Source organism: Chenopodium quinoa, unplaced genomic scaffold (assembly GCF_001683475.1).
Source record: "Chenopodium quinoa cultivar QQ74 unplaced genomic scaffold, ASM168347v1, whole genome shotgun sequence".
NCBI lineage: Eukaryota > Viridiplantae > Streptophyta > Magnoliopsida > Caryophyllales > Amaranthaceae > Chenopodium > Chenopodium quinoa.
The window spans coordinates 241669-254038 of NW_018744537.1; the positions used below are offsets into that span (position 1 = coordinate 241669).

Sequence of the window (12370 nt, forward strand, 5' to 3'; positions counted from 1 at the left end):
TGTTCCCTTGAAAAAAATACAGTACTTCATAACAACAACAAATCAAGTAGCGCTATAAAATTGAGTCTACGGTCGATTATAGCCAGGGTCTACTTGGGTTGAGCCTCTTGGTATGAAGGTTTATATGAGATCACTATATGAAAACGCGGATTCTAGCATAAATGGTTTTTTTTTTTTTTTTTTTTTTCGGGTCACTTCGAGATGTGTCAGGTTGTGGCCAGATCGAATTAGTTTTTGCTATCTCCCATATTAGGTTTATAAATTAGGTCTAATCGAGTTGAGCCTTTTAAATGAAGGTTTATAACTTTATATGGGATTACTATGCCAATGTGGATTTGATGCATAATTGGTATAAATTTTTTTCAATCACTTCGGTATGTGTCGGGCTGTGGTTAGATCGGATTAGTTTTTGATATTCCCTCCTTGTTTTAATAAGTGTTACAATTTGACTTTTTCACTATTCACATAATGGTATTGACTTGATTAATTTACTATTATATAAAAAAACAAATGTTATTGTATAATACATTGTTGGATACTTTTATAATATCAATTTTCTTATAATTTTACTAATATATAATTAAATAAATTAATTGTTAAAGTCGTGTCTCACCATAGTCAAATTATAACAATTATGAAAACAAGGAGGGAGTACTCCCGTACCAGTTTTGGAACCCGCTGCATTTTCTCCATCTTACGAGTAGTAAGTAGATTCGTTGACCACTACAAAGAGGTGACCTATTGCCCTACACTGTCACTTCCTTTCTCTCTCCTACTGTTACTCTTCCTCAACCATGGCGGCCACCCACCTTCTCTCTCAATCCACAACCCTCAATCAAACCCCTAACCTCTCTTCAAAACCCCAAACCCCTTTTCTTTCAAACCGCCTTATCACCTTCAACAAACCCTTTTCCCCAAAACCCTCAATCACCTTCAACAAACCTCTCTTAACCCCAAAACCCTTAACTCTCAAAGCAGCTGCTTCCCAAAACGCGGCAACAATAGAGCCCCAAACTAGCGATTTCAAGCATTGTTTCTCAAAAAAAGAAGATGGGTATTTGTATTGTGAAGGGCAAAAGGTGCAAGATGTTATGGAAAGTGTTGAAAAGAGGCCATTTTATTTGTATAGTAAACCCCAAATTACTAGAAATGTTGTGGCTTATAAAAATGCTCTTGAAGGGTTGAGATCAATTATTGGTTATGCTATTAAGGCTAATAATAATGTGAAGATTTTGGAACATTTGAGGGAATTGGGTTGTGGGGCTGTTCTTGTTAGTGGTAATGAGCTCAGGCTTGCTTTGGCTACTGGTTTTGATCCCACTAAGTAAGATTACTTTTCTTTCTTTCTCAATTTGGGTAATTTGCTGTAGTTTATGATTGTATTTTGCTGTTTATGTGCTTGGAAATAGATGATTTTCATGTAATTTGCGAAGTTTGAAATGGTGTATTTGTGGCTTTTATGTGTGAATTAGTGTTCCTAATTCGCGGTAGAATTGGTACTCGAAACGGGTATGGAAATGCAATTTGCTGCCTAATTCGAAGTTTTCGATGTGTGTGTTGAAGGGAGGGTGATGGTAGGTTATTGTTCATTGCTTGGAAAATGGTCATTGATCATGGTATTGATATGGAGCTAGTTAATAAACTTTTATGAATCATTACTTTGTTTCTTTGCATTGACTAATGTTACAGTTTTATTATACTCTGTAGTTGACTGCTAGAAGTTGAAGCATTGGGGATATTGGTTTGTTTATAGCTTGTGTGTACCCTTAGTTGATTGGACTCTGAAATAATGTAGCTTGTCCACTAAGATGATGTCTTGATGGTAGGTGTATCTTCAATGGAAATGGGAAGACATTGGAGGATTTAGTCCTTGCTGCTGAGAGCGGTGTATTCGTGAACATTGACAGTGAGTTTGACTTGGACAACATCATTTCAGCTGCTAAAATTACAGGGAAAAGGGTGAATGTATTGCTTCGAATTAACCCTGATGTTGATCCTCAGGTATGTCTGTTAAGATGTCATTTTATTTATACATATATTATTTTTCCTTCTTAACACTAATATACTTTTAGTTGTTTGAGATAAACCTATTGTCTTCAATTGGTATGGCATGTGTAGTGAATATGTCAAATGTTATGGAAGCTTGGAATCTTGGCTTGTTAAAGATTTTCTTGAGGCATGTTTGCTACAGTATTTAGTCCCTTTTTTTGGGGCGTAGGAATCTGGTATATCTCCGTGATTCTATTGCATTGCCTTAGCTGAACAGTCTGTAGGTCATTCTGTGGTATCGTTGCTTTAACCTTTTTCATGCACATGGGAGACCAGAGTCCTGTGTTGAGTATTCCATATTTCCGTTGGAGAAAAGGAGAACTGATATAAAATTGTGGCAGAGCTCTGGGAGAATCAGAGTCTAGCAATATTCATCAATTTGTTTTCCTTGACATTACTCCCTTTGTCTCCTAATGTTATTCTTCAATTTGTTTTCCTTGACATTATTCCTTTGTCCAATTTGTCTTTTTTTTTTGTGTCAGATAAGGAAAGGTTACCAAATAAGATACAGGGCAAACTCAAATTGACAAACCAAATAGGAAATTTGGGCAATCTTTAAGGGACGGAGGGGTTATTCTTTTTAGTCAAACTCAAAATCATTTATCATCTTTCACAAGCCAACATGGCCTTGGGTCCCTACTCCCTAGTGCAATGCTTTGACTATAAGTGGTTTAAAATTTTGAATCGCATCCACATCTTCCTTTTAGTTTTCAAATTATGAAATTTTAAATGTCTTAAAGTGCTTGTTGAATCCTGTCAATATGCAACTATACATGATTTTCATCATTGAAAGTAATAGGTGAGTGTATAGGGGAGAGAGACCGGGAGGCCTAAATTGCCATTTATGAACAATGGTAGGTGTAGTTGCATATACATTCATTTAGGCAAGATAAATTCTTTCATGCCTTTTTTCTTGTGTTTCCATATGGCTTACCTATTGGTCGTTACTTTTAGGTCCATCCTTATGTTGCCACAGGGAACAAGAACTCCAAATTCGGTATTAGAAATGAGAAATTACAATGGTTTTTGGATGCTGTGAAAGCTCATCCTAATGAGCTAAAGCTAGTTGGAGCTCATTGCCATCTTGGATCAACAATCACCAAGGTATTTAAGTATCGTCTTTTTTTCTTAAGAGTTATGATTACTTTCAGTTTATTGATTCTGAGATGCCCATATAAACTGTCTAATCTTCGGGACTACTTTGTTGGTGTCTGTTTATTTTGCTTTGTAATTCATACTCCATAGCCTCTCATTAGTTAAAAAATATTTTTGTACCCATGTACAGGTGGATATATTCAGGGATGCTGCTGTCCTTATGGTAGACTATATAGACCAAATTCGTGACCAAGGTTTCGAGATTAGTTACTTGAACATCGGAGGTGGTCTGGGAATAGATTACTATCATGCCGGTGCTGTTCTTCCTACACCTAGAGATCTTATTAACACAGTAAGGCCATAGCAGATCTGTACATGCAGATCTATATTACTCTAAGTCATATAATTAGGCTGAATTGATGTTGATGATAAAATTGGTTATGACCATTTATGCTTGTTGCAGGTGCGTGAATTGGTCCTCTCACGAGATCTCAACCTTATCATTGAACCAGGAAGATCACTTATTGCAAATACCTGTTGCCTAGTTAATCGTGTCACTGGTGTCAAAACTAATGGTACAAAGAATTTTATTGTGATTGATGGGAGCATGGCAGAACTTATCCGTCCGAGTCTTTATGATGCTTACCAAGTAAGTAGATTTCCTGGCAGTTGTATTCAATTTAACCACTAGGCTAGTACTGCGCTAAATTGTAGTACTGTAATTTACATGGGTCCAGCAACTGTCGAAACGGCTTTCTAACTACTGTAAATAATATCTGCAGCATATAGAGCTAGTTTCTCCAGCTCCATCAGATGTAGAGTTATTTACCTTTGATGTGGTTGGCCCAGTCTGTGAGTCAGCTGATTTCTTGGGCAAGGAGCGCAAACTTCCTACTCCACAAAGTGTAATGATAATGCCTTTTTCTCCTATTCGATCCCTTTGGTTTAAGTTGTTAAGAATAAATTTCATATAATCATGTTTTAATACTTGGTTTTTGGTTTGCAGGGAGCTGGATTAGTAGTTCATGATGCTGGTGCCTATTGCATGAGCATGGCCTCCACCTACAATCTCAAGATGCGCCCACCAGAATACTGGGTACTGAGTCTTATCCCTTATTTATGGGAAAATATCTGTTTCCGCATCTTGCTCCCTGATTATCCATTTCTTAACTTAAATGAGGATTGTCACTGTGTCTTGATTATGAACTTAGATCTATTTTTTTTTGACAAAATCACATCATTGGAAGCCAGTTTTAATCCTTATTTTTCCTTTGTTTAGTTCCTTAGTAGAAAAATCAGAAAATCAATCTAAAGACTGTTTGTTTCAACCATTAAAAAAGAAATGGAATGGAATGGGATTAGAGGGAGGAATGATTCATATACAATCCATTCCACTAATCCGATAAAGTTGCTTTGTTCAGCAAATTGGGGCTCACCATATGGTTTTACTCTTGCACTTGGATCTTCCTCCTTGTTCTTCCTTTCTTTCTCTTCTTTGTGCTATATCAGGCTCTTCCATGGTTTACACTTGTACTTGTGATCTTTATTATCAACCTAATAATATTATTGACCCCTTCGCAAACCAAATAGTCGGATAATAGAAAAATTCTGCAACCAAATGTTGGGTTTAGTTAAATGGATAATTTTTTTTCCTGACTTTCCATTTTCTTTCATTTGGATTGTAAAAGGAGTGAAACCAAATAGGAAGAATTTTTAGAGATTGTGAGGGATTGTTTCATTTATGGACTGAGCAAGTCGTCTATTTTTTTGGTGGTGGTGAGGTCGCTTTGTGTTTTTGTTAGTAATGCTTTTGTGAGTGTACTAAATACTATAATCTCTTTGTAGATTGAAGAAGATGGATCAGTTGCCAAAATCCGCCATGGTGAGACATTCGAAGACCACATGAGATACTTTTCTGGTCTCTAATCATTAGTCGGTGAAATGTTGCTATCATCCAACTTGAAGAGGATTGAGTACTTGCCTGTTGTAGGGAAAATGATGTAATCTATTGGATAAGCATTTGCCTGGAGAGTGCTGCATGCTTTGTAATATTCACAGTATATTAGTCTTCTTCTTTCCAGTTTACTGAGAGCACTGATTTACTTCGGCGTAATTGAAAGGCATTTGCCAGATTATGGTATTATTAGTTAATACACTGCCACATTTTTTTTCTCTCCCGTCCTTCCCTTAGTTCCCTGCTCTCTTCTTCTTGTGTTACTGGAAGGCATTTGCCTGTAAATGGTGTTTAGTTGATTAGTTCATCCATAAATTCACTGCCCCTGATTTTCTTCTCTCATTCTTCATTTTCTCTAATTTATATCAAGACATTTGCAATAATGGCCTTAATGGGTCCCTAATTAAGGTCCGTATATTGCATCATTTTTTTAACTTATTTTATCTTATTTCAGAAAAATTAAGTTCAAATAAGTTTAGACAAAATAAGTTCTAAAAAAATAATACAGATAAAATAAATTTAGAGGAGATAAAATAAAATAATAAACAAAAAAAAGTTCAAGCAAAATAAAATAAAACAAGATTAAATAAAAGAAAATAAGTTCAGATTAAATGATGAATCAGGCAAAGCCTAATATTTTACTTAGAGGTCATCTCTCTTACAGTAGTTTGAAATCTACATATGGTTTCATATTAATATCCGCACCAAGATACCCTTTTGTTAAGGGCAAGGAGCCATCAATTAATCAATTTGAATAAAAGATAATTATATCTCAAATATGGATGTTTTACACTAAAAAACTCACTTAAGAGTCCAGCAAAGTCTTTGCTTCACTTTCTCCCTTAGAGCATCCATAATGAATTAGCTACAATCCTTGTAGTTTTGTGTGTTATATTTCCCAAACAACAAGAAGTTACACAACTTTGGAGAGCAACATATGTATCTCCAAATTACAAGTAGGTCACTCTCCAATGGCAAGTATGTTGCTATTGCATTGTATTTTTGGTTATTTGCAAGCAAGTTATCTTATACAACCAGCGTAGATACTCTTATATGTCACACTCCTAATAATTTACTCGTATTTATAACACAAAAATTACTCAAGGGAGGGTACGAGAAATTCTTCACACACTCCCAAAAAGGTTCGAACACAGATGGTGAGGAACACCCACTCATACCAAGGGAAAATTGATCCTTAAAGATTTAGATAAAATATCCAATCACTAAAAGTCTAAAACATGTAATTTGGCGCGAATTTGCGCGCCCTTTCTTCCTCTAAACCTCACTTCTTTCTTCACCATATTTTCATGTCCTATTTTCCAAAAATTGCTGCTGCGATTCAATCAATTAATTCGATCTCTTCTATCAGATTACGATTGGTAAGCTTCTCTTTCGATCTGATTTTCTAATAACCTCAATTAGTAATTCCATATTGTTTCATGCTTAAACCCTAAATTTTCAATTTTTTTGCTAATCTTGTTTTATTACAGTATTTAATTCATGAAACTTGCTTCATTACTGCTTAATTTCATGTTGAATTATTTTGATTTGTCAATAATTTCAATTACAAAGAGTGAAATGGTTACATCATATCGGAATTCTGTAAAAAAAAATTGTTTTTCTACTGCAGAAATTTCTCGATATATGTGCCGTTTCGATGGCTAGTGAGATTAGAAACGTTAGCAATGGAACAAGCAATGATAAAATTGATTTGAGAAGGGGATACCAAGTAGTTGTTGCGGCAACTAAGGAAATGGGTATTGGAAAAGATGGGAAATTGCCATGGAAATTGCCTTCTGACCTTAAATTTTTTAAGGATATTACTTTGCAAACTTCTAATGCTGAAAAAAAGAATGCTATTATAATGGGGAGAAAGACATGGGAGAGTATTCCTCGTAAGAATCGGCCTTTGCCCGGTAGACTTAACGTTGTTCTCACTCATTCTCGGGATTATGATGTTGGAAGTTTGGAAGATGTTGTGACTTGTGGAAGCATCAATTCTGCTTTGGAGTTGTTGGGAATGCGCCCGTATGATCTTTTGATTGAGAGGGTGTTTGTCATTGGTGGTGGTCAGATCTTGAGGTTGGCATTTATATTGTGTTTCCATGAACTTTGAGTAGGAATGTATCTTTTGCATAAAGGGATTAATGCTTTTTGTATGTAGGGAGGCGCTTAATGCTCCAGCTTGCGATGCGATTCATATTACAGAGATTGAGACCGATATAGAGTGTGACACATTTATGCCCCCTGTGGATAATTCTTTGTTTCAGCCTTGGTATTCGTCTTTTCCTTCGGTTGAGAACAACATACGACACTCTTTCGTTACATATGTCCGTGTGAGAAGGACTGCGACTGATATTGGTACACAAATCAATACTACCAAGGCACTATCTAGTAAGTCTAAGGTACAGGACTTCTCCTTCCTGCCTCAAATGGTATTTGATAGACATCAGGAGCATTTGTACCTTAAGCTAGTTCAAGAGATCTTGTCGAGTGGGAATCTTAAGGATGATAGGACAGGGACGGGGACCCTATCAAAATTTGGTTGCCAGGTGCATCAAGCTGTTTGTTTATACTGAGTTCTTATTTTGTTTTTGTTTTGGTTTTTAGTTATTGATTTGATGGTTTTTGCCCACAGATGCGGTTCAATTTGCGCAAGAGTTTCCCACTTCTTACAACCAAGGCATGTAATGTCTAATTAAGTTTCCAGCTTATATTGCTTCTCTCTATGATTTTTTTGAAGGTTTTAGCAATTTATGTTTTCCTTAAATGGCTTGTTGATTTGATTATACATACAGATTTGGAAAAAATATCGTGGATACTGAATATTATTTGTGGAAAAAATCTATTCGAACTCTTAAGCTATGTATATTGACAATTATCTTTATCATTTCAAATTACAGAGGGTATTTTGGCGAGGTGTTGTAGAGGAACTATTGTGGTTTATTAGTGGTTCCACAAATGCCAAGGTATTGTATAATAACTCTAGCATTATTTTGTTTTGTTGGTTCAACATTGCTTTGTTTTTTAATGAAGTTGCTGCTTCCCTGCTGTTAATCTAATACTTATCTGAGATTCACACGAGGCTGAAGATGCCTTTGAGACATAATGCTACTTTTTTGTGGAAATTACCATAAACTGCTTAGTCTGTTCTATTGCTATGAGCTGATTTTTCAAGCCTGCCTTGATGCAAACCTCTGAGTTTTGATGCTTTGAATGGAGACTTTTTACTGAGGGGCAATTTTGAATTCTATTTTAGACCTTTCAGTGAATTGGTATAATGTAAAATATCACTTCACAACATTGGACTGTTGCCATACCCTTATCAATTTAGGAATTCAGATTTCAGAAGCTGGAATGGATAATAGAATAGAAAGGCACGATAAACCACCAGAGTAAATGCAGAAGAGTTTGCTCAAGCATGATGGACTATTCGTCTATGAATACATATTATATCCTGGTTATGAGGAATATATACACTTGCATATAAGATTCAGTCTTTTGTATGTAGTAAATGACTATCTTCCTTCCTCCAAGTGTCTATACTAATTTTGGTTTTAATGACCTTTGGGGTTTGATAACTGAAATTCAAGGTGTAACAAGTGTTTTCATTTTTTTTAAGGTTCTGCAAGAGAAAGGCATACATATTTGGGATGGAAATGCATCCAGAATTTACCTTGATAGGTAAACCAAAAACGTGCAGCCCAAACTTTGTCTAGTGATATGTTACTGACTTACTGTTGTGCATATATGCCTTGACATGCATCTATTCCTGTCGCAGCATTGGTCTACCGGACAGGGAAGAGGGGGATCTAGGACCTGTTTATGGATTCCAGTGGCGGTACTTTGGTGCTAGGTTGATTCATGATGTTCGAGAGATTATTATATGTTGCTTCACATGAAGAAGCCGGATGTTAGTTCTTATGTCTACTTGTTACTTCTACAGATATACTAGCATGCATGCTGACTACACTGGGCAAGGATTTGATCAGTTGTTAGATGTTATACACAAGATTAAGAATAAACCAGATGACAGGCGTATTATCCTCTCAGCTTGGAATCCTTCTGATCTTAAATTAATGGCACTGCCTCCATGCCACATGTTTTCTCAGGTATTTGTTGAGATTCAAGTTATTTGCTTTATGTATTCTTTTATTTCTTTAGCGCTTACTTTTTCTGTTACAGTTCTATGTAGCAAATGGTGAGCTATCCTGTCAAATGTACCAGCGGTCAGCAGACATGGGCTTGGGGGTTCCCTTTAATATTGCGTCTTATGCTCTATTGACGTGTATGATTGCTCATGTCTGTGGTAAGCATATTTGTTGCTACTTTTTCTTTTCTTTTGTCTTTTCTTTTTCTTCTAATACTGCTGGTGTGCAAAATATCTGAATACATCATTCAAATGTCGCATCTTAAGAGACAAATGAGGTAATACTTGGTACATGGATTCTACTCTACCTCAGATTTATGGTGTTTAGTTGTGGTTTATAATATATGTGGCATTACTTTTATCTAATTTTGCTCAGGCTAGTTGATTTTGGATGTATACGCTTAACAAAATTTTCTTCATTGCAGATCTTATTCCTGGGGATTTCATCCATGTCATTGGAGATACTCATGTTTATCGCAACCATATTGAGCCTTTGCAAGAACAATTACAGAATCTGCCTAAACCTTTTCCTGTAAGCATGATATTAGTGATGTAGCTAGCTTTGATTTGAAATAGGATAGTTACCTTTTCTTTTTTAGGCTATTGTGTTTCTCTTTCCAAATGAAATCTAATGTTTGTATTTTAACAGGTTTTGAAGATCAACACTCAGAAGAAGAATATAGATTCTTTTGTAGCAACTGATTTCGAGCTTGTGGGTTATGATCCTCACCAGAAAATTGAAATGAAGATGGCAGTTTGAAGTTCACTCTTGACTGTGAGTCTGTTATGTTAATATTAGCCATTGATTAATTGAAACTATGTTGTCGTGTACCTTTTCAAGATCATGTATACAGTTGCCTATTTATTGATTAGGTATTTAAGTCGCTACAATACATTTTTATGTATTAACTGTACTGAGTTTTTGTGCTGTTGATCCTTTCTTTTACTTAATCTAATATTTTGTATTCATTTGGCAATGTAGTATAGGAATAAGTTTAGTATGTTGATACACAATTAATGAATAGAAAAGGTTAATTAAAAAAAAAAGATATACCAAGATTTGAAGCTCTAAACATCTTATATACTGTAGAAGTTTCAAAATTAATACACTGGATAATTATTGCAAGATGAAAGTCCCATACTCCCATTACATATTCTTATGGGGTCATAGCATTGTGCTGTACTATCTGGAACATATAATTCTTAATTCAGTATTTGAACACTTTCCTTGATCTCCTCTTCCAACTCCTTACTTCCCACTTCTGCTACCGCTTTCTGCTGAGTGCTTCTGAGATCCTCACTTTTCTTTTTCTCAGCAATGAAATTCATTAGCATTTTCAATGCCTCCTCTGAATTTTCACTTTTCATCAACTGTTCAGCTACTTCTGCAGGGGTGACCTTTGTTTCCTGCACCTGTTGTTCAATTTCCGTCAAAAGTGGGTGCTCTGTGATGCCAAGGTAATTTGAAGATAATGTTCTGAGTGCAGATTGGGTGCAATAGGACATGTGGATATGCAAATCCATCCGTCCTGGTCGCAAGAGTGCTGGATCCAGTCTGTCTTTGTGGTTTGTTGTGAACACAATGATCCTCTCATCTCCACAGCTTGACCATAACCCGTCCATAAAATTAAGCATGCCTGATAGGGTCACCTAGGTTATAGAACAGAAAATGTCAGTTCTAGATCATTACTCGTGAAAATTTCTCTTAGAATAATTTTAATAATTTACCTCATTCCCTTGTTGTAAATATGGATCTTGCAAGTTTTTCTGGCGTTCCTTTATCGTCTTCTGCAAGTCGATAGATCAGTCAATATCTTCCACCACGAGTATCGATCTATTAGCTGTTTCTATCAGTAGTCTCCTAAGATCAGAGTTTCTCCTAACATCAGTCAGCTCTAGATCATATATATCAAAATTGAGGTAATTAGCCATGGCTGCGATCAGACTAGATTTTCCTGTACCAGGAGGTCCAAACAGCAAGTATCCCCGTTTCCATGCCTTTCCAACTTTCCTGTAGAAGTCTTTCCTCTTCACGAACCTATCCAAATCCTCCATTATCATCTTCTTCATCTCCGTGTCCATGGCTGAAGTGCCAAAATTTGCTGGGTGATCTAGATTTACTGATTGCCAAGCCGTTCCCCTGCTCCTACGCATTAATTCAGAATCCAGTGTGTGCAGCTTTGGGGTCCTTTTCTGTTTTTTGACCACCTGTGCTTGTTCTAGGATGTGGTGGAAGTAGGTGGTGAATACCATATCTTTGTGCTTCTTATGGAAGCTCAAGTTGTAGTATTGGATTTCATGATTCTCTTTGTTGGATCTCTTTGTTTTCACCTGTTTAGTCACTTTTTCCCAAGTGAGCTTGACTCCATTGAATATGTCAATCACCTCTTGATTTTTATCCATGAAAAATAGGATATTCGTCTCTTTCATAGGCAAGGTGGCTCGGAATCTGTGGGTTAAAGGCGAGAGTTTGGTGCCCAAGTAAAGGTCTGCAGCATCAAAAAGCTGGTTTCTAACCATTCCATCAACTTCACTGATGATTATGGTTACCTCTGAGGAGAAAGAAGCAAAGAGAGCCCTGATTTTATAGGAAATGTAGTATTGAAATTCATTGGGTACGTAGTCTCTAGCAATGCTACGTATCAGCATAGCAGCCGCAGCGGCAGAGGTAGCAGTGGAGATGATTGTTTTAGCGGTAGGCATTTGGATGTTGGTGTCGAACATTTTGAGAGGTTTTTCTGATCTTGTTTTAGAGATCAGGTAAGGAGTGTTTTAAGGTGCTGCATTTGGTTTTTCTTCCTGTGTTTACTTTAATAGAGATTGTGGTCTTGTGGATATGCAATGGAAATTTCGACTTAGTATGTGGGATTGTGGAGTAATTGGACTTTTTGGGAGCAGTGGATTTGGGTAGTTTCACTGGCACTTCCTATTAAGCTTTTTCTGCACGTAATAAATTAAGAATTGACCCTGCTGACTTTGAATTAGAAAGTTCTGAAGTGATGATGCTTTGTTGTGTCTTTTCGTTACTTTTCCAAAGTTAAGTTAAGGTTTTTTTTACGAGTATTGAGAAAAATGTTATTGGAGTAGGTAAAATGGGAATATGTATTTTAGGAGTAGGTAAA

At 36.2% G+C, this 12370-nt stretch overlaps 2 protein-coding genes and 1 pseudogene across 4 annotated transcripts; 2 read left to right on the top strand and 1 right to left on the bottom strand.

Annotated features, from left to right (window-relative positions):
- Positions 1-691: 691 nt before the first annotated feature.
- LOC110698437 (diaminopimelate decarboxylase 2, chloroplastic-like) lies at positions 692-5321 on the top strand. The gene is made up of 8 exons (XM_021875860.1): positions 692-1324; positions 1827-2001; positions 3004-3153; positions 3335-3496; positions 3608-3793; positions 3927-4049; positions 4151-4240; positions 4990-5321. Exons 1-8 carry the CDS (start codon positions 795-797, stop codon positions 5068-5070), a joined length of 1497 nt encoding a protein of 498 aa, XP_021731552.1. The 5' UTR covers positions 692-794; the 3' UTR covers positions 5071-5321.
- Positions 5322-6195: 874 nt separating this feature from the next.
- Positions 6196-11740, top strand: LOC110698439 (bifunctional dihydrofolate reductase-thymidylate synthase 1-like). 3 transcript variants are annotated; one of them, XM_021875862.1, is made up of 12 exons: positions 6198-6477; positions 6729-7180; positions 7263-7650; positions 7737-7781; positions 8002-8067; positions 8721-8782; positions 8880-8954; positions 9045-9210; positions 9284-9407; positions 9674-9780; positions 9898-10023; positions 11661-11740. In XM_021875862.1, the coding sequence occupies exons 1-11, from the start codon at positions 6406-6408 to the stop codon at positions 10006-10008; spliced, it is 1668 nt and encodes a 555-aa protein (XP_021731554.1). In that variant the 5' UTR covers positions 6198-6405; the 3' UTR covers positions 10009-10023; positions 11661-11740. The 3 variants fall into 3 exon arrangements, with proteins under 3 accessions (XP_021731555.1, XP_021731554.1, XP_021731553.1); XM_021875863.1 differs by lacking the exon at positions 11661-11740 and having other exon boundaries at positions 6196-6477; positions 8880-8939; positions 9898-10295; XM_021875861.1 differs by lacking the exon at positions 11661-11740 and having other exon boundaries at positions 6199-6477; positions 9898-10295.
- On the bottom strand, positions 10298-12001 carry LOC110698440 (annotated as a pseudogene).
- Between the last annotated feature and the right edge of the window lie 369 nt (positions 12002-12370).

What these genes read in the sequence shown, in the direction of transcription:
- LOC110698439 (XM_021875862.1), top strand. Translation starts at nt 6,406, where the DNA reads ATGTCCTATTTTCCAAAAATTGCTGCTGCGATTCAATCAATTAATTCG. An exon ending in CATGCCACATGTTTTCTCAG is followed by an intron (nt 9,211 to 9,283) that starts GTATTTGTTGAG and finishes TTTCTGTTACAG; the next exon opens with TTCTATGTAGCAAATGGTGA. An exon ending in ATCTGCCTAAACCTTTTCCT is followed by an intron (nt 9,781 to 9,897) that starts GTAAGCATGATA and finishes GTATTTTAACAG; the next exon opens with GTTTTGAAGATCAACACTCA.
- LOC110698437 (XM_021875860.1), top strand. Translation starts at nt 795, where the DNA reads ATGGCGGCCACCCACCTTCTCTCTCAATCCACAACCCTCAATCAAACC. An exon ending in ACTGGTTTTGATCCCACTAA is followed by an intron (nt 1,325 to 1,826) that starts GTAAGATTACTT and finishes TCTTGATGGTAG; the next exon opens with GTGTATCTTCAATGGAAATG. An exon ending in TTGGATCAACAATCACCAAG is followed by an intron (nt 3,154 to 3,334) that starts GTATTTAAGTAT and finishes ACCCATGTACAG; the next exon opens with GTGGATATATTCAGGGATGC.